This window comes from Rhea pennata, chromosome 3 (genome assembly GCF_028389875.1).
Source record: "Rhea pennata isolate bPtePen1 chromosome 3, bPtePen1.pri, whole genome shotgun sequence".
NCBI lineage: Eukaryota > Metazoa > Chordata > Aves > Rheiformes > Rheidae > Rhea > Rhea pennata.
In genome coordinates, this window is record NC_084665.1 from 34468324 (window position 1) to 34494097 (window position 25774).

The 25774-nt window shown below is 40.9% G+C and overlaps 1 protein-coding gene across 1 annotated transcript; it reads left to right on the forward strand.

Annotated features, from left to right (window-relative positions):
* Positions 1 to 25451, forward strand: KCNK17 (potassium two pore domain channel subfamily K member 17). The gene is made up of 5 exons (XM_062573608.1): positions 1 to 210; positions 10778 to 10892; positions 21059 to 21225; positions 21774 to 21942; positions 25156 to 25451. The coding sequence occupies exons 1-5, from the start codon at positions 1 to 3 to the stop codon at positions 25449 to 25451; spliced, it is 957 nt and encodes a 318-aa protein (XP_062429592.1).
* Positions 25452 to 25774: the final 323 nt, after the last annotated feature.

The window sequence follows — 25774 nt, forward strand, 5'->3', positions numbered from 1 at the left end:
ATGTCGGCGGGAGGGCGGCGGCGGCGGTGCTGGCGGACGCCGGCGCTGCTGCTCGCCTACCTGGGCTACCTGGGGCTGGGCGCCGGCGTGCTGCGGGCGCTGGAGGGCCCGGCCGAGCGGCAGGCGGCCCGGCGCCTGCTGCAGCAGCGCTGGGAGCTGCTGGCCAACTACACCTGCCTGCGGGGGCCGGCGCTGCAGCGGCTCGTCCAGGTGAGCCCGGGGGCTCCCGGCCCGCGGGTCCCTCGCGGGGAGCTCCCCGGCCAGCAGCCTCAGGCACAAGCTTGCGAAAAATCCTTACCTTTTTTCCTCTTTTCTCTTTTTCTTTTCTTTTTTCTCTTTTCTCCTTTTTTCTTTTATTTCTTTTTTTCTCTCCTCTTCTTCCCTTCTCTTCTTCTTCCCTTCTCTTCTTCTTCCCTTCTCTTCTTCTTCCCTTCTCTTCTTCTTCCCTTCTCTTCTTCTTCCCTTCTCTTCTTCTTCCCTTCTCCTCTTCTTCCCTTCTCCTCTTCTTCCCTTCTCCTCTTCTTCCCTTCTTCTCACACTACCAATGCACAAACATGGGCTACACCACGCTGGCTCCAGAATGTCCTGCCCTGCAGCGCTGGGGCAAGTTTGCTTGGAATAACCTTATTCCCGGTGGTTTCTTGCTGCTGTGTTTCCTGTGTTCACTTCTGTCCTCCCAACTTTGCCCTGTTCACGTAGTTTTTAAGCAATGTGTCCTGATAGAAGGGAGATAGTGGCGGCATTTCCCACTATATGATGGTTACCGGCGCAGTTTTCCAAGGTTTAAATGCAGGTAGTTTTTGTTTTGCTGTTGAACTTATTAAGAATGAATTATAGCCTGTGACATCTTACGGGTGATAAATTCTAGGATTTAATAGTAAGGCTTCCTCATGGTATGTTTAACTGGTTTTGACATTAGTGTCAAACTTTTTTCCCCAGTTTTCTCCTTGTTGTTTGAAAGGGAAGAGGAAAAATCTTGATAATACAACTCAGAAGTAGTCTTATAAATGTCTCTTAGGATATTTTCAGGATGGTTGTGAAATGCAAAGCTGGACTACGTACCATTTCAATAAAGTACAAGTGGCCATATCTTATGAACCAGAAATGAGCAAAATGAAATAAAAGGTTTTTTGCAGCCTTCTTCTCACTTAGTTCTTGCCTGAAAAAGAAAAAAAAAAACTCACCAATACTGAAATGATTTTAGTATTTACCCACTCCTTCTAGTTCAACAGGTGCCATTAGCTGGAAATATACTGCTTGTTTTGGCTTGTCTCTATTTCAAATAGACATTTTAAAAACAACAGCAACAACAAAAGTAATTTCCTCTTTGTAAGGAATGTTTGGGGGCCAGAACCACGGCAACTGGCCACGAGAGCTCAAATGAACTATATGGACTTGGAAAAAAATTTCTTCTTCTTTTTCTTTTTTTTCCTGCAGCAAATAAAAAACCAAAATCCCAATCATCAAATAGATAATCTTGATAAGAGTTTCAGCAGGGCCATGACAAACAGACCCACGCTGACAAATCTTCCAGCCCTCATCCCTTCCCTTGCTGGGTCCTGAGGTCTCTGGGTCAGTCAGTAGTACAGTGAGGATAATAGTACATATTTGGGCCCTGGAAGACTGCTATGGTACCTGCCCCTTATTATTCATGTTGTGTGCAGTGTACAGTGGAGTGCAAAAGGTCTTCTTAAGTAACTAATCCAAGGGAAGTGAGAAATAAAGCAGAGAAGAATAGTTCAGCATTTTGTAAAGGCAGCTCTAAGTTGAGTTTCATTCAGCACCAGTTCATTACACCGTGAGCTCCTGCCTCAAGGTTAGAAGGATTTTACTTGGTGAATGAGAGAAATGAGGAGATAGAAATGGAAAGAAGGACCCATAAGATGATAGTCACCATTAAGTAGATACAAAGATTTTTCTGACGTGTTTCTGATGGTTCACTTTACTCCAGGGTGACCTCTATTAATTCTTAATACTGCCGGCTATTTGAGAGAAGAGGACAGCCACCTAAATCCCTTTAGACCACATCGATGCTGGTATCATGTTTTGTGTCTTCTTGTGTGAGTATTTGTGACCTGCACAAGCCCTAGATAAGGAAGCTAAAAGACATTTTGTTTTGGTTTCATAGAGGGTCTGTGTACACCTTCATCCTTTGTGAAACCACAATCTGAGTCTGAGTGACTGTGTGTGCTGTTTTTAATAACGTTCACAGCAAGAAATGAATCTTAAACAGATAATCCAGAGGATCACTTCTTTCCTACACCTTTTTCTAATTTCTTTCCATGGAATACCATGTTTGAATGTTGTATATGTGATCAATAAGGGGATGTTTTCCTCTACAATCAACTGCTTAGCACACAGTTTTTCAGGTAATGTCATCACTGACCCTCTTCAGATAACAAGTTTGTGTTCTAGATATACAGCTGATTATTTGCTAGTTAGGAAAGAGATATAAAGGGTGTCTGAAAACATAAAGCAGTGAGCAAATTTTGATTGCTTTGACATTACTGGTAATTCTTCACTGGTTTCTTACACACATAGCTTTTTCATCCCAGATAATTCTAAACTCTGTTTATTTAAGAGTGCATAGAGGCCAATATAGAAGAAGATCCCAGTTTGCTAAGCAATGTACAAACATCACTTTATAACCTGTTTATTGCATAGCTAGGTTACCAGACAAGACAGGAGCTCCACTGTTCCAGCCTCGCACAGTCAGAGAGCAATAGAGAGTTCTGCTTTGAAGAGTTAGCAGCAGAGTATGGTGTGAGGACAGGCAGAAAAGAAAGGAAAAGGCAAAGGAAAGGAAACTGTACAGTGGTAGCTAGACCAGTGAGTTCTTGTTCAGTAATTTCCACAGCTCACATCTATGTTGGCAAAGAAATAGTTTTCTAGATGGCAGAAGAAAAGAAAGAAGGAGCTGGAAATAGCAGACTGTCAACAAAAACTGAAAGGCAGAGGAGAAACTGTTAGAGCAGGCTGTGACATCTGTATTGGTGGGTTTCTGCTTCCTGCAGCTGTTCCTCTGTCTTGAGAGACTGGCTGGCTCTTCTGGAGCATAACTTTTCTAAATAGTTCCACATTTTCTAAATAATTGAGGGTAGCACATGCAAATTCTTTTATGCTTATGTGTTTGCATTTTGTGTGTATGTATATATAAGCAAACAAAAAGTACATGCATGCATGCATACTTTTAAAAATATTTTTGGATGGAATTGGTTTGTGTATTTCTTAGGCTTCATTACTTATGCTCAGAACAAGTACAAGAGGATGACAGAGAGACTGCAGCCACTAAGCCATGTGCTGTACACCAGGGACATCTGCTCAGGGAAGAGCAAAACCAAACCTAAGTTCGGTTTTATTGGCCTAGTAGGCCTTGGCCATTTTTCTGAGATCTTAATCAAGGTTTGTGGCATGACCAGGAACAAAATCAAGAGCAAACAGTTCCTTGAGAGTCACTGAGCAGCATATGAACTGGGAAATATCTACCTTGTGGAAGATGGAACAGATATAATGACAAGGTAGGCTTCAGACTATGGACCCTCAGGATCATGGAGAACAGTAACTGGACCCAGCTGGGGAAAAAGACTACCCAACAGACACCTTCCTGACAAAAATGATGTTCCAGATTTGAGAATACTTCTGGAGGTGCCCAGGCTGTGAGGCTACAAGCAAAGAGAACACTTTCTGCATTCGTGTATCTCCTACAGCTGAGACCCTTTCTTACCTTACTGGAGGGGAAGGCCCTGGAAACGCTAACCAGCTTGGTGCACTTCTAGTGCAGAAATCTCTCAGCCTTACTGCCTAGGCTGAGTGTATATATACCTCAGCGCCAGCCGGGCTGTCCTCTGAACTCTCCTTTTCCTGCAGTGCGTTCAGCGATCACAGACACCAGTGCAGCTATAGCTGCTTGGGATCTCATCAATCAGGAGATTGTCCATGTGGCCAGACTCAAAGCAGTGCATTGTCTGTGAGTTTCTTGTTTTGTTGCCGTTCTAGAAGAAATTTGAATTTAGCAAAGCTATGGCCAATGAATCATGGGCGTTCCTTGATACAAAAGCTTCATTTTCAGAAGAAGCCCTCATGGTTTAGGTTAGCACTGATTGTAACACTATTGTATCTCTTGCTCCTTCCATAGAAAAGAGTAAGACTAGGTGAGTTCTAGAAATCTTCTGTGATAACAAGAACTTTAGTGCTGACCCAGCCATAGCAGTAAAAGTGCTTTTAGTAGTAGAGTTTTAGTTCAGAAGAACTAATCCAATTATATTAGCAGAAGTGCGGTGGGTTTTTGTTTCTTTAATGGAATTAGCTGCACCTGCCTCAGACAGATTTACTCATATAGCTACAATATGTCAGGTTTTATTTTTAATGTAGAATGGTGTCAGGAGAAAGGTGATGGGAAAGTTATTTGATCAGGTCCTAGTAATTCATGTAATATGAATTAAGAAACAAATGGATTCCACTGAGTTCATAATTCATCTTTGAATTATCCCGCTCATGTTTTAGTCAGATAAGTTTCCATTCGAGGCAAGGAGAGGGGCTCAGAGTTCACTACTGGGAGCTGTGATTCATAATCCTTCTTTTGTGTTATTTTGAAATAAATTGACCCTTATCCTCCCCATCTGAAACCAAAGATAATGCTACTATTTTTTTTCTGATTGTAATTGGTATCCTGTGAAATATAAATGCACATTTTTATTAATCTTGCACAGAATTTCTGAGGTACAGAATTTATGTGAGCTTGTTTTCTAATTAATCCAGTAGTTTGGATATACCTCCTTTCCATCATTGACTGTGAAGGGGTGGAAACAATCTTCAGGAGACTGTTTGGTCCCTGAAAAAGTTAATTTCATCTGAGTATATAAACTTAATGAAACTTGGGACTGAAATTTCTTACTCCAGTCCCTTCTCATACTTTCGGCCTTTCCTGGGAACTATTCTCAAATACAGTTAGGAAATACTGCTACAAAGATATCTCAGGATTGTAGTGAACTCTGCCTAAAAATATTATAGTTCAGAAGCAAAGTGTATCAGCAGTAACTGGTGTTGTGTTATATAAAAGGGTGATTTGCATGACTCTTTCCATGACACTTTCTTCCACCAAAAAATAGTTTGTTTCTCTTTTGCCCAGAAATTTAAAAGAAAGAAATTTTGAGCATGGTCCAGAAAGGGACAAAGATCCTTCATATGGTCATAATCTCCAATGGCTTCACTTTGTCTCGTGTAATTTTAAATTTTGCTTTTATGATGAAGAACAGATAGATTAGAATTAGTTCGATTAATCATTTGTATGAAGTTCACTTTCTCCTGCGAAGGTGAAAGAAGGAAGGAGAAGTAGTGTTCTGGAGGAGACAAAGACTACAAAGAAAGTAGTATCTCAGTTTACATACGCACACAGTCATTCCTGATTTTTGGATGTTTTTTTCTGAAAGCTGTGCCCTTGTCGCATGCAATTATGACTCGATGCGTAGGTGAAGGCTGAAATTTTTAGTTAGTGTAAAGGACATCAGAGTAGATGATGTAATGATCCCTCCTAGCCCAAGAACTTTGGATCAAGAAAAAAAAAAAGAGAGAAATTTCTCTTTATGTCCTTTTAAAGCACCTGGAGATGAAAAATTTGAGCGGGAACTAAGAGCCTCTGACTTGGAAAGTGAATGTAAGAACGTAGAAAACAAGGAGGCAGAACCCATGGGCAGAGCAAAGTGTTTTCTCCCTTCTGAGGTGCTCCGTGACCAGGAGCTGTGCTGCTGCCCCAGGACGGTGGTGGAGAGGCACTTATGTGATAAGAGGGTTTTAGGAGAGAGGGGGTGAGTGAGCTGAGAAAGCCAGGAGCTGCCTTGTGCTCCAAAATGGTAACATAGCACGCAATGAGAGAGGTGTAGGCATATGGCTGAAGCAGCGAGTGACTCCACAGCAGAACGAAAAACAATTAACTTACTTACATTTGCCATGGAAGAAAATGATGCAATTCAGAAATGTCAAGAAGGAAGTGAACTCACTAAGCCAAGGCTGCGTTAAGTTTCTGAAAATACTTAAATGGGTGTGCTGGTAAAACCAGCAACCTCATTACTGATAAACACCTAGGCAATATGAGCAAAGAGCTCTTTTGTGTGTAATTCAAACAAGTATCTTCATTTTTTGTTAGTGTGACTGTATCTAAGTTGGATCTGTCAGGACAAGCTGTGTAGATTGAGAGTTTTAGCGGGTGAGTGCACTCATCAACAGTCATCTGTGGAAAGACAGCCCTGGAGTTACGAAGAGCTAAAAGGCAATCAGTCTGAAGCAGTGACTATATTTGTGTTTTTGTTTTTAAGCTGGAATAGGGGAATCAGAAGACTGTTGTGTTTGGATGCTCAAGGAAGAAAAACCAGGGATGCTAATTGTTAATGGGAGATGAAAAGAAGAAGGGATTTTGCCATCCTGAAAATAAACTCTGAGATTCCATAGGTAGGCAACCTGCTGAAATCCACAGCATCTTCACAGAGTTACTAGTGGACTTGAATTAATGGAGGGAGTTCTCTACAAAATGATGTACAAGAACAGGCTTTCATTTGTACTGGGAAATAAAGATCTAAAATAAAGCTGGCATTTGCAAGCCAGTGGCAAGAAGCCTCGGTTCATGATGTTCTTAAGTTAGAAAGCTACAGTGTTTATGGCGAGCAAAATGGAGTTTGGGACCCAATTTATGTATTCTGAGGTGTGTTTTATCACAGAGGTAACAGGACAAATATCTACATTTAAATAGACTTCTTTGGGTGGAAGCCATACTGTTTTTCTTAATTATCTGTGACAATATTTGACCATGCAAATAGCCTTTGCATGGTACTATCACAAAACAGCACAACCTAGTCAAGGAGAAAGAGTAGGAGCTTCTAAATAAAGTTTCATTGATGTATAAGGGTCTAAGAGTCTAATGGATCTTAACTTATAAATCCAATAGTAATTGCAATAGTTTCCATAGAAACATCTCTGAGGACTAACTGGTGCTTGCAAGCATTGTTAACAAAAGACTTGTGATGGTCCCTGTGAACTGTAAATTGATATAATCATTTTAAAGGGAAAAATAAGTGTAGAGAAGTTTAATTACTTTCTTATGTTGCATAGCTTGTCTGTCAGTAGAAACCAAGCGGAACCAAGTTCTCTCTGTTTCTGATAATTTTTAACCAAACACTCCTCTTCCTTCCTGTACTTCTTGAGTTACACATCTGATTTTACAGGTTCCCTAAATGTCAAGCTCAAGCTCAGTCATTTCAAGAGGCATTGTGTTTGAGCAGTTGGTGGTGTTGATTGCCATCTTAGATCAGACATCTAATCCCAAAAGCTGTATTTGAGACCCTACTTCGACTAGTTACCTTGTAATTCTTCAGGTTTTGCGGAAGATGCCTTATAAATGACTAATCTAATCCAGAGAAATAGGAAAATCCTTATGATTTCTCCCTAAAATCAGTGTAAAGCAAAATAAAAAATGCCTTTGGTTCTCAGGAAGACAAACGGAGTAAGGTGTATATGATCCAAAGCATGTGAGTCAGTTCCTCTTGTGCAAATTTTTAACCCATGGCCAGCAGTTCGTTCAAGTTTCTTGAAAATCAGCAGCAGAGACAAGCCAGTGCCTTTTCTACAGGAAAAGCAGGGAAAACTCAGTTGTTCTATTTGAGTAATTATTAGGTAGGTTTCAAAAAACAGAAATGATAAACTTTTTTTTTTAATAAAAAGCTACACTAGCAGAAAGCAGATGCCTGGAGAAGCACATTAAATTAGGGCAAGTATACACTGCTGATTTTGTGAATATGCTCTCAGTTTCCAGCTGTCCGATGACTTCCTGAGCCAGAAGTAATTTCTGTCTTAATAGCTACATATGTATTTGTCTTTTGTGAAGCTGCCTATAAGAGCACATCTGTAGGAAACCAGGCTCCATTAGTTCTTCTGCTCACAGAAGGAGCCTTCATTAGTGTTCTACTCTCATTTTAGTGCTTCAAAGGTTGATTTGGGGTATTATAATAAAACATTCTTACTAGAGGAAAAAATCTGTGTCTCCACAGGAATCGCATCAGTAGTTCTTTCCTCCTAGTAATAGTAAACGATATTTCTTCTAGGAGTGTTTGTTTATTCCAAGGGTTTTGATTTGCATGAGTATTCAGTGATCTCCATATCAGGCTGCGTCAGGCACAAGGGATTTAGTGGTTAATCATGTTATCTGGGTGTTTGATAACAAATTTTAACAAGGAAATGCTTAGCCAAGGGCTTACTACTGAAGGCTCTTGGAAATCTCCCATAAATCTTAGATCCCCAGAAACAGGGAAGAGCTGACGTGCTGCTTGCTGGTTTTTGGTGGCTTATGATACCACGTGAGCACCATCCTCAGGGAACGGTGCTACTCTGATACATTGCACTGTTATAAACCACTGCAAAATTAACGTGGGCATTTACAGCTGCTTTGTCTTTTGGTCTTGTTAAATCATGCAGAATTGAAGTGATGAGATGATGTAAAATTAAACATTTAATGCTTCTTCGGTTCCTGCTGCTTGCAGCTTACATGATGTCCCACGCAGGCTGCCTGTTTCCCCTTTTTGTGTGAAGAACTTCCCATTTCTTTGGGTCAGTTCAGCCACAGTTGTTTACAATCCTCTCTGGCTGTTAAGGGCTTCTGTCTTTAAAAACTTGATATCATGTGTAATGTTGTCAGCTGTTGAGCTTGCCCCAGCAGAATATCAGACAGAAAAAAAAAAAAAAAAAAAAGAAAAAAAAAAAAGAAAAAGAAAAAAAAAGAAAGAAAGAAAGAAAAAGAAAGAAACTCTGAAAACAAACTGTACAGAGTTTTCTTTTAGTCTAATTGATCAGTTCGGTAATAACTACACCTGAGAGTTGGACTGCTGGCCTTCCAGCAGATATGTATGGCTTTACAGCTAACTACTTAGAGCTACAGAGGTCACATACTGCAGAAAGTTTGAGAGACTACCATGCTTTTTATTTCCCTTCTTTTTATTTTTATTTTCCTTGCCATATGGTTTAGTTTGGGAGTAAACTTACATTTCTGATAACATTATCTGCAAAACCTCTTAAGCTGCACTTCTTAAACCTGAGGTCAACCAGCATTAGAGATCAAGCAGTATCAAAAGAAGAGAAAAAGGTCAGTGCCTACATCCCATGTAGCCTGACAAACCCCAATGCTCATACTGACATGGAAGAAGAGAAAATTGGAAAATTACACATAAACTATTCAAAACAAATTCTACTGGAGCCTTCCTGATATAACCTTTCTTATTTATTTTTCTGGTGGTGGATTTTTCCATTATCATTTATGCCAAATAATAATTCTTGCTGTGAGTTGCCCCCTTAAAGGCAACAAGTCACAAGATGAGGTGCCATGTAATATAGCACCTGGTCCTCAGCCCTCTTCACAACACAGACTCTGTCCCCCATCTTATGCAGGAAATAGCATGTTGTCAGAGTTAAATAGATTATGATGTGACCTCAAATTCTTTAAATTGCCTGGATTTATGAGTAAATGAAGATGATATTCCTGAAATTGCAACTATCAGTGTTTCTTACTTGCAAAAATACATGTTGTTCTTGGAGCTGCTCTTTGCTCTTAGTGTAAGAAGTCTGGAGAAAGGAGGTAATGGCCCTTGTGGTTAAAGTGCTGAGTGGGACTCTGGAGACCTTGATTAATTCACAGCCCTGTACACTGTTATATAAATCACTTATTACATTTCTTCATCAGTAAAATGGGACAAAGCTTTCTTGCTTTGGAGGCTTGAGCTGCTGGTTTGCTTGGTAGATGTAAAACCTACAACTGATGCAAATCTGACCTGTAAGTGATTTATTTTATTATCAGTGATGAAAGCGTTATCAGAAACCTTATGATTAGGGGAGGGACAAGGGATAGCATTATTAGATATCTGCTTGTGTTTCTTGGAAGAGATAGATTTTATATCTTCTTGACTAAATTTGCATTTGAAGATAATCAGCTCCCAAGGTTTTCTGGTCAACTGTTGTGAAATGTTTGATGCACATGCTATGACTAATGCTGTTCAGGTATAACTCATTTTTCCTACCTCATTAACTTTATTGGCATGAGAAGATATAGTCAGGTATGGACATTATCAACACATCCAAAATCTTATTTTGTCATAATTCTGCAGATTCAGCATAGTGGCTTCTAGTTCTTCCCCATGTACATTGAGCAAAGTCAGGCCTCATGCTAATCTAGTTCATTTATTGATAGTAATAGTCCTGATGTGGGGACATAATTGTCCCATACTAGTAGGTTGGTCATTCTGTATAGTTTCCATCTGATAGTTATGCCCTTCATACATTCCACCGTATCCCTTCCTCCCCAGTATAGTCAAGGTACCTAGTATGTATCATTTACATGTACATGTTTATTCACCACTCTGCAAATTCTGCTGTTAGAAGATCCCATCCAGAAACTTTATTTTCCTAATGAATATGCCATGGGGCATAATAACTATATGGCTGGGATTTCCCTGGGTGGTTCTTACCCTCCAACCTCTTCCATATTCACCTATGAGTATGGACTATCTGCAGCTTTCTTTTATTATGTAGCTATCTTTTGCTTAGAATAAATACGTTGACTTCTGGCTTCTCTTGAGTTCTCAGCTGCTGGGTCTCTAAGGCACAGAATATCCTCTGCTGAAAGAGAAACAGCAGAGTTGGAACTAGTCATAATTTCAGACCTTACCGGTCAGCACTGGGAATAGCAGTCACACAAGTTTCCAGTAAGGTGCTTTTTGAATGTCACGTTACTGTCTCTTTGCAGGACATCATCCAAGCCTACAAGAGTGGCATAACCCTCCAAGGAAACTCCACTAGTCTGGGCAGGTGGGACTTCAGTGGATCTTTCTTCTTCTCCATCTCTGCAATAACAACTATTGGTAAGAGTAGTCTGCTGTTCACAGGGAAGCCTTGCAGGCAGTCGAGGAGTGGGAATGACCTGTATGATCAAACCAGCCCTATGAGGCTTCAGATAGCTTCTCTATTCTATGCAATGGATAAGCAGCCAAGAAGCCAGCTCTGGGAATTAGAAATGATTTGTCAGTGCCAGTACAGTAATGATTGTAAAAAAATTGGAGACTAGGATAATTAGCTTGGCTCATATTCCCACTAGTAGTTACACAACTTTCAGAGTCTGAACTAGTATCCCTTTTTGCTACCACAGGGCTCTATACTTTTCTATATCTTTTCCAAGCCCGGTTCTTTCTTGGAGGTCTGAGGGGAACTGTGTATTGAAATAAGCTTTTCTTGTCACAGTGAGAGGGAAGGATTTTGAAAAACTCTTTTAATACTGGCTTTTGAATCTTTGGAAATTATATTTATGAATAATTCCTTTTTATGGCTACTTATATTGGATGAGGACCTGGAAGCATGTTTAGGTGAAGATCCCATATGCGAATAAATTAACCAGTTCAACTGACTCAAGATTCAGCAAATGTCTAGCGAAAAGCAATGAAGGAAAAAATGTAGATAGAAAAATGTGGATGGAAACAAGAAAAAGGATTTAGGCATAGCATTAGTTACAGCAGATGTTATTAATAATTGTCATTCCACGTCCCCCATCCTCCAAACCATTAATAATTTGCCCTAACATCTTTTTCTTACAATGTGACCCAGTATTTCAACACCAGTGGGGAGAGAGGATGTGGAGAGATGATCACTGAGTATCAAAAAACCCTCACAGCTTTTCTGATTTATGTTGAATCTATCAACTCTCTTCAATTTCAAGTACTTTTCAGATCCAGAATTTTCTCTGTGTATTGTTTTGATTTCTGTGATCGTTACTGAAGATGCAGTAACCTTAGAAACATAAAGTTCCCAAGCAAGAGCTGCAATAAAGCATTCTGCTTTTAAAAGTGATATTCTTGTGACTCAGTATGTTTACAGTCTTTTCCACACATTTTGCTTCTGTTTGGGAACTATGTTGGTTGTGCGCGTTGTGCTACCAGGTTCAGCTTGTACCAGATGATGGCAGTGGAGCCCCGTTAGATAGGGCTGCACAGGCATGCCAGCTTTCCAGTGCAAAGGCTGAGTGCTTCCCGCTAGCCTAGTACAAAGCAGTATCTGCACAGAGCTACTGTGCTCACCTCTGCACTGAATCCTGATTTGTTTCTAAGCTGTCGGAACGACTCTGTTTAACCACAACCAATTGAAGTTAATGACTTTCAGAGAGGATCAAATTTATCATATTAAAATGTAAAGGTTTTTTGTAATGTCAGCAGGGATCTAAACTAAAAATTTCTGGCTATACTCCATGAAAACCATAGCTACTCTTTTTTGTTTTTTTCTTTAAGTAAACTTCTTGCCCTGGTGGCTGTGGAAAAAAAATATGACTTGATACCAGGAGGCAAATAAGAAGAAACAAATAGTTCTACTGTTCATATCTCATTATTTAAATCTGACAGCAGTTCTAGGGGCCTTGTTCTTGATTTCTGCAGTGCTGGAGTAGTGGGTGCTATACAAGTCACTTACACAAATAAAACTGAACAATCTGGCCCCTGATTTTACTGTTCCAAAATAAGTTGTTAATTATGCACCTTAAAGTATTAACACTCTGTAGATGATAGTGTATTTCTGAAGGGGAAAATACATGTGGCCTCACAGAGCCTCACCTCGGATCTGAATGAACCATCCTCCTTGTTTATGCAAGTTTTTGAGACAGTAGATGTTACAACCACATTGACCCAGACATCACTGCATGGCTAAGAATAATGATGATTTCACTGTAAGTAAAGTGACAAGGTCCTTTCCAAAGAACTTAGTGAAGCTCAGAGGAATGATTCACAGCAAGAAGATTCATGGGCAAGGCAGTGCCATGACAAGGAACGACATAGATGAGAAGTTTTTTGACAAGGGTGTGGTGAGCTTTAAATGCCTTATGTGGCAAGGGAGAATTTAAAATGAAGTTAAAATGGAGAAGAGAAATTCTTAGGAATTTAGAGTGAACAGAATAGACATTGTAATGGAGAAACCAGGGGGACCCTCCTCCATGAGTTCCAGCTGCTGCAAGTTCCTCTTTTTGTCATGTTTGCCTCTTCTATGCTCTTTCTCTGCAATTAATGCTATTGCCCATGCCCTGTTGGCCTCTTTGGTAATGTGAAGCTGTCTTTGTGGCTTTTACATCAGCTATTTACTTCTCCTCTAGTGTGTTCAAACAGCACTTTCAAAGCCACTATCTCCATTCTTTTATGAGATGCTCTTTTGAGTCTGCCAGCTTGCTTCTGCTTGAACTGCTTTACCCTCCTTCAAAATTACCCTCCTTCAAAAGGCTTGGTGTGTTTCTCCAAGTGCTCACCGGAACTTCGTCTCATTGGGATGCAGCAACGGTCAGCGGACAGGACATTCGTATCTTTCCCTGTTAAGGCCTGACGACAAACTATGTATTCCCCTGTCTTGTGGTAGAGCCTCCTATAGGCTATCCCCTTCTTCTCTCTAAATCAGAGCTTCACCTATTTCCAGAGAACCAGCGATTAAAAAATGTATGTAAATTTTGCTTAAAAAACAAAAAAGTAAGGTTCTAACCTGCAGGCTAGACAAACTTGGTACCCTAAGCTGAAAGACTCAAAGAACAGAAGGGGTGTATGAACCCAAAGCTGTTGTTTAAAGAAATGCCCCAAAGTCCACATAGCTCTTGGCCGATCATGTAGACGGGGTGGAACTGTACTTATACTTTTAATCATGCGGGATCTGCAGTCCTAGCCTTCTACAAGTTCCTTCTTCCCACTATCATGTTTCTGTGCTTTCTTCATTGCTGTCTTTTACCTCTCATATTATCTTGTATGCAACCTCATTGTCTGCAGTTTCTTCTACAGAAATTCTTTCCTTCCTTAATACCTTGAAGAATAATCTTTAGAGATCCTTTAGATCTCTAATATTAAATGCGTTCAGAAAAAAGAATCTAACGTGCTGTCAGCTTTATCCCTCAAACATCTTTATTCCCTGCTGACATCGAGTCTGTTCTCTCTCTCTGTTTACTCTCCTCCTTGTTAGTTTAGGTTAACAGGGCAGAGGTCAAAACAAGTTTGAAGTGGGACAGAAGATTAAAGTATGAGATAGGGTGATTTCATATCAAAGGAGAAGGCAGGGAAAGGATTTGAGATGAGACTGAAATCATCTGTACTAGCCTTCTAAAGGTAAAAGGAAGAGTATTGTCCTCTTGTAGCCAAAATGTCCTCCTTTATTCTGTTTTGGTGGATGCCTTCATCTAGCACTGCCTTCCCATTTTCTGATAGCAAAGCTAAGTACTCATTTGTATGATTTTTAAACATCTTTTTTAAACATAAATTAGAAGTAGTAAAAGCAAGTGAACCATCTCATGATGAAGAAAGGAAGGGGAAGATCAAACCTTCCTTCTGTCTTTCTCTTCTCCAACTAACACAGTCTGATAGCGCCTAATAAAAGTCCTCCAAAGGAGCCAATAAAGAGGCAAGGAGCAGGGATTTGATGAGTGAGGGGTGGTATTTAGTACATTGCTACAGATGGTTCCCTTAGGAAAAGCAAAAACCGTTTTGGGACTATAAAGTCCTGGAGCTCCTGGCAGCACAGGACTTTGGGCCAGCAAGAGTTTGTCTCTAAGACTTTGACTCTCTGCAGTCTGCCCAGCACGTAAGGGAGCCCCCGAGGAAAGGCCCAGTTTCTGCCAGGCAGCAGGCTCGAGATTTGTTGGGAAATCCTCTTACAGCAATGTGATGCCTTGTGGTAGTTAAACGGAATTACAGACTAGGGCCATTTTCACCTTTGAATTCTCCATTCGTGCTGGGGAATTCTCCACTGAGTAGTCCTGTGTCTTTAACTTTTGATCTTTCTCCTGCCCCATGGCACCTGGCAGAGCTGCTCTGGAGGGATCAAGTGGGACACGGCAGAACGGCCCATGGAGGTCACCAAGACGGGAGGAGATAACACTCATGTCAACCTCCTCTGTGCTGTTTCCTGAGTGCTGGGAAATTCTTGTCTTTTCTGACTGTGTGGTTTCTCATCCTGTTGGGACTAAGCTTGGTATACAGCATCCAGTATATTCACAGCACAAACAGATACAGAGGAGAAGGAGGCAGTACCCGTCCCAAGCCTTTTCTGGTCTTTCACACAGGATTTTGAGTCACAGACTCAAGCAGTGTGCAACCAAATTTTGCTATTGCCTTAAACTTCATAGGAACAAAACAGATAAATAACATGATTCAAACATGTTTTCAACCCATCAGCCTTAATTATTGTCAGTCTCTACTGTAGTAGCTCTCCACAACCCCAGGTAAGATAAATAATGCTTGGCACCCCACTGCATGCATACATGTGTGTACACACGCATGCATGCACACACGCACCTGCACGCACACACACAGCTTCAGCTAAATAGCTGCAATAAAGCTTATTGTAGCATCAACGGACTGTGCATTAGTTGTGAGAGTATAGGTTGATAGATAATTAGATAATTCATATACTTTTGAGGCATGCTAATTTTGATATTTGATCAGTTATATTCATCAAAGACCATTCTGACTAGTATTCATTTCTTATGCAAACTTTAGATAATTGAGTTGGATCTTTGGATCACCAGAATAGAAAGCCAGTCAAGAACAGTTCTAGCGTTGTTTATTTTTATGGTCCCACACTGGCTAGCCTGGACAGATAAACAGAATGTTGTGTTGAAGTCATATTAGCAGGATCTCTGCTTATACCTTAAGGCAACACCACAAACATTGTCCATGCATCATCTATCCTATTCACTCAACATGGTTTTTACTATTCTCCACTTTTTTTCCTTTCAGCCTGCCAAGATCCAAATGAGGTTCCCCATATGAGACATGGTTCCTCAGGTCCTACCACCACTACCATTTAAAAATCCATTCTCATAATTTTGTGTTTTTTTCTATTAGTAAAGGTGACATTCCAGTGCAAATGCTGGGACTACTGCACTCTCTTTGCATCTCTGCCACCAATAGGTGGATCATACCTATGAAATAGAAATGACTATGACTTCCAGTATCAGTCGTTTTGAGCTTAGAGGCCATGTCGAAATGTTAAGCATTCTTCCTCTTAGAGTATGTGGGTATAACAAAAATCTCATGTGAGAAGGCAAGCACCTTTATTTATTTTGAATATCTAAGTGCTGGCAGAGATTTTCAAAGGTTTGAGAGAGGGTAGGAACCCCAGTCTCACTGATGTTTAGTTGAGTATAGGTGGTAGTTAATTGTCTTTGAAAATATTACTGCTTGCAAGGATCACACAGTAATTCAGGTTAGCAGGAACCTCAGAAGGTCTCTAGTCCTGACTGTTGCTTGAAGCAGCATCAATTATGAGGTCAGACCAGGTTTCTCACAGTTTTATCAAGGGCCTATCCCAGCTAAGCTGGAAATATGGTCATTTTTTCAGGAATCAAACAAATACAGCTTTGGGCTATGTGAGTAGTCAGTATCTATTTTTTTTTTTTCAATTTGGCTGCTGCATTTTGGGGTGCATTAGGAAGAGTGTTGCCAGCAGGTCGAGGGAGGTGATCCTGCCCCTCTACTCAGCCCTGGGGAGGCCTCATCTCGAGTGCTGCATCCAGTTCTGGGCTCCCAGTACAAGAGAGACATGGAGCTACTGGAGAGAGTCCAGCGTAGGGCTACGAAGATGATCAGAGGGCTGCAGCATCTGCCCTATGAGGAACAGCTGCGGGAGCTGGGCCTCTTCAGCCTGGAGAAGAGAAGCCTGAGGGGGGATCTTATCAATGTGAATAAGTACCTGAAGGGAGGGTGTCAGAGGGATGGGGACAAACTCTTTTCAGTTGTCCTGTGTGACAGAACAAGAGGCAACGGGCAAAAGCTGAACCACAGGAAGTTCTGCCTGACCGTGAGGGGAAATTTCTTCCCTGTGAGAGTGACAGAGCACTGGCACAGGTTGCCCAGAGAGGTTGTGGAGTCTCTTTCTCTGGAGATCTTCAGGGCGCACCTGGATGCAACCCTGTCTAGGTTGCTTCAGGTGCCCCTGCTTGAAGAGGTGGGTTGGACTAGATGATCTCCAGATGTCCCTTCCAACCTTACTGCTTCTATGATTATAAAAAGAAATCTTCTCTGTCTAAACTGAATTTAAGTATTTTGTTTGTTTTGCTTTGTTTTTTTCTCCATGCAACATTTAAATTCATCATGAACACAAGTTTTCATTTAGCCCAGATTAAAACACTCAAGTTTCTTTTAAGAAATACAAAGGAAATGAAAGGTTAGATCTTCTGAAAAGTGTTAGACAAGGACCCAGCAGTGTACTTCTTAGCAGAAGCTCTGTGGTTTGAGCACTCCCTCAAGGTGTAGGAGAGCAATGTGCAATTTCTGCCTGTGCCTGAGAGAACAGGATTGTAGCTCATTGGAGATTGTCCCAGATGGAAATGGAGCATCTTTCTTTGACTGTTTAAATGTGTAATATAAAGTACAGTAATTCCAGTATTAGCACCCCATACTCACATGCCCAGTGGCTCCATGGTTCAGGCACTCGTGCAGGGGGCGAGACACTCAGCTCCCAGGCTTCAGTGAGTGTTTGAGCGTTCAAAGCAAAATATTGTCAACAGGCGAGGCTGAGAACCCTTCCCTACTCCTACACAAGAACATCCCATAACTTTGCGATTAGATCATTCCTATGGGAACTGTTGGTTTGTATCTGTTCAGGTAGGAGAAAGAATTAACCCCAAATCTCCTCAAAACTGTGTTCAAATGCTCAAACCGCTGACAAAGATACTGGATAAAGAAGGGACTTTTCCTCTCGCTTTTTTTGTGAAAATCTAACTCTGTTTTTTCCCCCAGTGGAAATTATTTGGTGAATTTGTAGATGTTTTTTAACTGACTAGAGCTACATTTTTTTTTCGTCCAAAGTGTTCTTTGCCTAAAATAAGTCTTTTATGACTAGGCAGTGAGAATTGGAGCCAGACATATCTCCCATTGTCAGTAGCAGGAAGTAGCAGTTGCCACGGCTGAGCTGGGGGCACTGTGAGTGGGATAATGTCTTGCAAATGAAGAGATCTTTTATTAACACTCCATTAATCATGCATCAATCTCCTCTCCTTAGCAAGTGCCCAGAGCCCACGAACCCCTTATGCACAGAAATGTAATGGGCATGAAAGGAAACTAAACCGCATTTGCTGAAGCTGTGTAGCTGAAGCATATGAGTTAAAGCATGTGAATATGATCATTTAAGAATAAAAATGCTCTTATTTTGCTTCTTCTAAGGAAGATTAAGCTACAGTAGACTTTTTAGCCTTTTTTTTTTTAATTTTCAGAATGAGAACAGCTATACAGGAATTTAATCCAACTACTTAAACCTCCACATAGTTTTCGTGAGCCTCCCTGAATGTCCCTATACACACAAGCACCAAGTAAGATCCCTGCAGTGGGCTTGTGTGGGGACACAGCTGACAGTGTAGCTTGTCTTGTTCTTTGGAGATGTTCAGAGCTTTCAATATAGAGCCCACAATGGTGTAGCACACCACTCTGGTTCCTCTCACGGAACAGAGTAAGTCCCGTTTGTCCATTCCTGCTTGGAGTTTATGACAGGAAGATAGAGTGTTAAGGTTATACTGGCATCTAGTTGGCTAGTCCAGAGGAAAGGGGTAGGTTGCTAGACTTTTTTGCACTAAGATCTGCTGTGCCATCTGATCAATCTTGGGTCCAGTAAAAAAAAGGTAATAGGACATGGCTTTTCAGTATATCAACAGCAACTGCTCACCAAGGCTTCAGGAAATTATCCTGAACTACTGAGCCTGAGGGAAAAGGGAGTAAGATCAATTATATATAGAAGGCTGATATGGTGTTCGGTATATCATGGACTTTCTCACATCAGTCAGGCAGTGATTTTGCTACTCTAAATTAAATGAAATGCACAGCTTAACATCCTAAGGACTTTAGATGTTCCATAGTCAGCACTGTGTGAGGTCCCCAGAATCCTGAAGGTAACTGTGCTTCACACTGTGCATGGACCACTGAAATCATGGACCTTTCTTCTCCCTCTTGAGTGTCTTCTCCAGAGACTGGCTAGTATGGGAAGCTGTGGTGGCAAAAGAGCTGCCCAAGCCAACACATGGCCTTTGTTAACTTTATACAGAAGTGAAAGAAATTGAAAAACCCTCACAAATGATTGCCTGTAAATGTCCTCTGCCAGATCAATGTGACTCACGTTCAGGCTCTAGCCTTACACTAAATGCCTCCTAGCTCTGTCCCCCAGATCCAGACCAACCTGCAAAACACCCTAAATACTGTTGCAGAGAAGAACTGGAATCAGTCTGCTGAAATGTGGCACAGTGAGTGTGGCACAGACCATATCAGGCGCATGTCCAGTCAAATTCGTTTGGATGGGATCATCTACCAGATTTACTTGCCTGTATGTCTCCCACTTGTCATACCTTTTAGTCTAAAAATGGTCAAAAACAGGAGAAGTGACTGCCAGCAATTACATGCCGGGGAAAAAAAAAGTGTATAAAGGTCACAAAGTAACACAAAAGTGAAGAATATAGCATTGGAATTAAGGCTGCTGAACAGTTTTAATTGTTTGAATGTATTTCAAAACAACCTTTCGTTACATAACAGCATCCCATTCTTTTCCAGCAGCACTCTGCCCTTTTCCCAGGCCAGAATCTTGCAGCTATTGCTTTGGAGATATGTTACATAGTACTGTGTATGTGAAAAGCAAGGGGCTTACAAAGCATTTAAACGTGGAATTATTGGGCCAGTCATTAAAATTTTGAATTTGTGGGAGGAGGGAGGAGAGGAAAAGACAGCCCACATGCACACTATAAGAGTGCTTGCTGCCAGACCTTTAGTTGAGTAGCTTAGCTGTGTATGTGCAAAGGCACGTAGAGTATTTGTGGAGTTGTCCACTGCAAGAGATTTTGTCAGTATGAAACTTGGTGCAGAAAGTGTAGAAATGCCACGTTTGTAGTTGCAGAGCTTATTACATTGTTGGTCAGTGGCTTCCAGTGCCTGGTGTGAGATGAATTTTAGTTAAGGAGTGGGACCCTGTTTTGCCAACTGTGGGTGCCTCCAGGGTGCAGTGAGCCAGCAACTGTGTGTTGCCAGAGAGGGTTAGTGATCTTCAGGGAGAAAAGAGATGTTTTGCCATCTTATGTCAGTCTCGCATATGGACACACACAAATCCTGTAATGAGGGGAAGGGATTTTGAAAGCCAGTCAAGTCAGTAGGGCTGTAAGTGGCTAAGTCACTGCTTAACAGGTATTACTCTTTCCTTCGTCTTAAAAGCATCCTCTGAAATAAAGCAGTTAGATCTGACTTTTCTGGTGGCATATGCCACAGGAAAGTACCAAAGTGCAAGTCTATTAATTTACAGGATATTTTAAGAAGGCAAATGTGGGCACTAAAGACAAATATTGCAGCAGCACTGCTGAAGCCATGATACTCTAAGGATACAAGCGAGGCTATGTTTGCAGAGCAGTATGTTTTATTAGACCAACTGATACAATTATAAAAAAAAAATGACATACTTTCAAACACACAAGTTTTTCTTTAGGTCTGAAATTGAAGCATTCTATTCCAGTTAAATACAGTTGCTCTCAGTTTATTGACTTACAGTAAACAATCTGACTATCTGAGAATGAGGGGTAGTTGGTACCTGCAGCACAAAGGACAGTGTAAGCAAGAAGGCAGTGGTAAAGTTCACTAATCCCGTGGGACAAAGGTAGAAAAAGGGTTTTATTATTAAAACTTTATTGTTATGATTCAGAGACCTTCTGACAGCCATAAAGGATCATTTACCAGAAAATCCTATGCCAACAATATTTACAAAAAGTGAAATAAACGGAAATTTTGCATTTACGTCAAATCCCACCAGGGCAGTGGGTAGGGGAGAGGAAATTCACTCATAAATGGAAAAGGAACTAAACAAAATAAAGAAATGTTATTTTCCAGCCTATAATAAGATATGACAAACAATGGATGTAAGTTATAGTTATTTATAAAAAGGTCCTTTTGGAGCAGTGACCTTCTTCTCTTTCTTTTGTAGAAGATGGAGGTCCACCTCTCCAGGGAAGGAGGATAAGCATAAACTGCTTATTAACACCTTATTCCTCTCCTTCTAGGCTATGGGAATCTAAGCCCCAGCACTGCAGCTGGTCGAATCTTCTGCATCTTCTTTGCACTTTTTGGCATCCCCTTGAACCTTGTTCTCTTGAATTCAATCGGGCAGCTGATGCTGTCAGGAGTTCAGCATTGCGCCCATCGCCTAGAGGAGAAGTTTCGCTGGCGGGTAAGCAATGTGGCCCGGTATGTCTTGCCCACAACTTCAGGAGAGAAAGCACATGGTTGGGTGTTTGGGATCCTTTGACTAACAAGAACAGACTGCCCAACTATTTGGCCAAAAATGGAATAACACTCAGGAATAAATGGAGGTGAATAAATTTAGCTTATGACAGCCCTATGAGGTGTCAGATAAGGTTGTTTATTAATTGATGAAATTTGCCCTGATAAATGGCTTCCCCTACAGCAACAGAAGTGCCTTAGAGCTGTTCACAGCCCTGTGATATCTGATCTGCTTGTCATCAATCATAGTTAAAATTACACATGAGATTTATGTGGAGCATTCGTGGAATAGCCTTTGAAGTGGCATGAATTTAGGACTCTCAAAAGTGATGCCCAGTTTGTGCTGATTGGAAGACCCGTACCATTTATTCTAGTAGAATGTCACAAATGTTTGCCTGTTTTTATGGAGTGCAATGTCATCTTCCATGAGAAATTGAGCTAGACTTTTTGTTCCACCTTTCTTGTGACGGTGTCATCTTTTTCCTGTTGTACTAGAAAAAAGCTACCCTCCTGATAAAGATCTGCGCACTGCTAACTTGCTTGTTACTGTTCCTCCTGCTGCCTCCTGTGTTGTTCTCTGCCAAAGAAGGATGGAGTTATGAAGAAGGCTTCTACTATGCCTTCATCACCCTAAGCACTATAGGGTTTGGAGATTATGTGATTGGTGAGTAGTTCAAATTTCATTGTTTTCACCTACTAAATGTCAGAGTCAAATGTGCGGCATTCAAGCTCCCAACTTGGCAGTTTTACACCACTAGCAATCCTCAAACCAGATAACAAGATCCATTATAGTAGGCATTTGACAGGCTGAAGAGGGCATGATTTCTGAGATAGCAAAGTCACAAGCGGAAGAAAAAAGAAAAAAAAAACAGTCATTTCAAGGTCAATGAGTGACTTTCCAATATCCAAGTGAAGTGTTTCTTGAATGACTATGAGACTAGGTTGGAAAGCTACCTTTTTGATAGCCACATCCTTTCATTGCACACTTGGTGGAACTACTTGGCGCTGGGAACATTTAGTTTTAAGCTGAGGCTACTCTGTGTTGCCCTTAGCAGACAGTGACCTTTTTCCTCTGTCAGAATCCCAGATGGCTGCGTTCTCAGGGCAGCCTAAGTCACTGAGGTGGAGACCGTCAGGTACCAGGCACAGCTTGTTCTTCGTTGCCAAAAGCTTTTGCCAGAGGAAATGGGATTGGACCCATGCTTGATGCATTTACTGAAACACAAAACACACTTTGATAAAAGCTTTCTCGTTAAAAGGAAATTGGTTATAGAAATACATGCATGCTTGAATCCCTGGGAGACAGAAAGACTGAAACCCTTTACTATGAGTTTTTTATTTTCAGTTTTTCAAAGTGCTTGTTTGATGCTTAGAAAACTTAATGATGGATACATTAGGACTTGTCTATAATACATCAGAGCTCTGACTATACCTTCTGCAGATATTCTTAAACTGTCTTGAATCAAGTTAGCTTGGGTAGCTAGACAGAGCTTAGCAAAAGCTAGCCACTTCAACATTTTCCTATGTTGGCTTTGTAGATATTATTGGACTCTGTGCTGTAGCAACTTTATTATCATTTCCTGCCAATTTTGAAGCACTTCAGTAGTGTAACCCCATATTTCAAGGCATGCCTTCACCTGTGCGTAACTGCCGTACACATCTACTACCATAGATAATTTAGGTTCAGTATGGGAATAACTAGATGCATGTTACTGACCTTTGGCATGTAGAGGCCAGACCATTTTGGCCTCACAATCCATAAACCTTTCTGTTTTATGTCTTTACTTTTAAACAGGGCCAGCGCCAGAGCATAGGTTCAAGCACTCTTTTGTGGCTATCATACGGTTTCCCTATGTTTTCCCCATTTTCCCACTGCTCCCTGGCACTCTTCAGATCCAGACAAATTTTAGGGGATTTCACATGCCAAGAGCAATGTCCAGTGTTCTCTTGAGTCAGAGCTGTTCTTTGAGGGGAATGTGAGACAGGCTATGGCACTTGCCTTTGGAGATATAGAATGGTCCTTCATCTCTTTTATTTAGTAGTATTGACATAGCTGCTCTTACTGGCTTTGAAATCCATTAATCTACACACTCAATAAGCCCTTCTACTAGGAGCATGGTGCCATGTAGGTCCTAAACTGCTTCTGACCTTCTCATACCCAAAACTGCATCTATTAAATGATATCTGTGAATAAACGATTCTCCTCAGAAGCCTCAAATGGTTCTTCTCTCTTGTTTTCATGTAATATTTAGAAACAAAAAATTTTTCTACCTTTGCATTTATCATTGGTGAAAGGTGCTTGTTTGAAGGATGAATACAATACTCTTTCTGATAGAAGTTCACTTTGGTGTAGAATGCCAGCCCAAAGAGTAGTTACTATAGAAGGGGCCCATAGGTCCAAAACATATACCAATGGCTCAGTAACAAACTCTGGTCTTGCAATTCCATTACATTGAAAATACAATTGAGTGGATGTGAAAGACTGACTTTTTAATGTTGCTCCACTGACCGATTACTACTTGTCATAATCTTCTGGATGATGACACTTTGTGGGCCACAGTTTAGGAACTGCTATCTTATCCAAGCAATGTCAGGGCAGGATTATTACATATGGCCAGCAACAGATGATAAACACCTAAACTCCTGTTTGTTGATATCCCATTTCAACCCTGTGTGTCCTCTTTGTTAGAATGTGGTGCATGGAGTGACCTCCTGGCTCATGAAGGCACCATGTCATACATATTAACTCTTCATGCTATGCCCCAAAAGTATCTGGTGTCCTTTAGTATCAGCTGCACAGTAGGTATACAGTTATAAAGTAATAAACTTTCCTAAGGCAATAAAAATAAATAATGAGACCTGCGAAGATGTAGAGAAAGCTCATACAAAGACTTCGCTGTCACCAGTTTATGTTTTCTGTCTTCTCTGTGTTTGTAAAGGTACCCTAGACTGCTTTACAAATATAGCCCAGTCACTGAGCTCATTTCTTTACTTTGCCTGTGTTATTATTATTAATATCAATATTACTACTGACACATAGAAGCCTCTTTGCATTAAACACTGTGGAAATGTAGACCAAAAATATGGGCTCTGCTTCAAAGAAATCACAGGCTACCTTACTAAGAAATCAGCCAGAGGTAGCAAAATTTCAAACTGTCTTCCAGTGCCTGCTTTGTCTTAGACTTTTATGCTTAGGACTGCTCAGTTTACTTTGCTCCCTCTCTTAGAGACTCACTCACTCGCTTACAACTGGTCTAGTGAGACATGTACACCAGTGAGTGGATAAAACCTGTTTACATCTTTGCCTGCTGGGAACACCTGTTGTGTACTAATACAGTATTGTCATGCGGAGTGGTAACTGTAGAAATGAAACTCTGCAGTTGTAGTCACATCCATGATCATGTGAATAATTTCACTTTCACATAGATCTAATCTGTGGGTAATCTGCACAATTTCTGGTGAGTTCTGGACTGTTGCTGACATGTCTATGAAATGCACTTGCTTTACGCTATTTATTTATATGCTAAAGAGATGGCATACTCATGCTTTATATGGAAATCATTAATATTAGGTAATGTTTCTTCTAGGTGCTATAGTTAGTCTATATTTCTACTTACCCGTATGATTTATATGCTGTCTTAATTACCATGGTTGTCTGAACTCCACTTTCACCATGCAAGGTGACTGTAATGAGTCCATGGGTTACTGTTTATGTTAATAATATGTTACTAATGAGTCATGACCTTAACTGAGTCCTTCCTCAACTGAGGAACCTCCTTGACTGATTCTGTGAACTGAATCTTTGCTTTACATGTGATGCCTCCCTTTGAGGCACTCTTGGTTCAATATATAAATGTGTTGGGTAATTCTCTCATAGGGATGAACCCAGACCGCAACTATCCAGGCTGGTACAAGAATGTAATCTCTCTGTGGATCCTCTTTGGGATGGCCTGGCTAGCACTGGTTATCAAATTTTGCATCAACTTACTAGAGAGCTCCAGTGACTTGTGCCAGTGCGACAAGAAGAGCAAAGAGCTGGTGGAAGACTTAATGGATGGCAACAAAAATAGTATGACGGGACTCGATGATGTGGAGAGCTGCAGTGGCAAGGACACAAAACAAAAGGACCAGACTGAATGGCTCACCGACACAGCTCCTACAGAAGCACTTTAGAGAAGAAACATCCCCTTGGTGTCTCTTAGGTGTTAATCCACCAGAGGTTACTGCTTAGAAATGTGGGAATGGAGCTGCCCTGACATTCACATGGGAATGAAAACTTGTTTATTGACTCTGAAATCCTTCTATTCTGAATTGAGCAATGACAATAAAATGTTCCATTTGTGGCATCACCAAGAATCAACCTGCAGGACGCTTAATCAAAAGTCCGTTTACAGAGATAGTACCTACCCTCCCATCCCAATATATAAGGTACACTTTAACATCTGTACCCAACACTGGCTAGTGCCTTTTCTTTGTATGGAAAGTTCTTGGAGCCT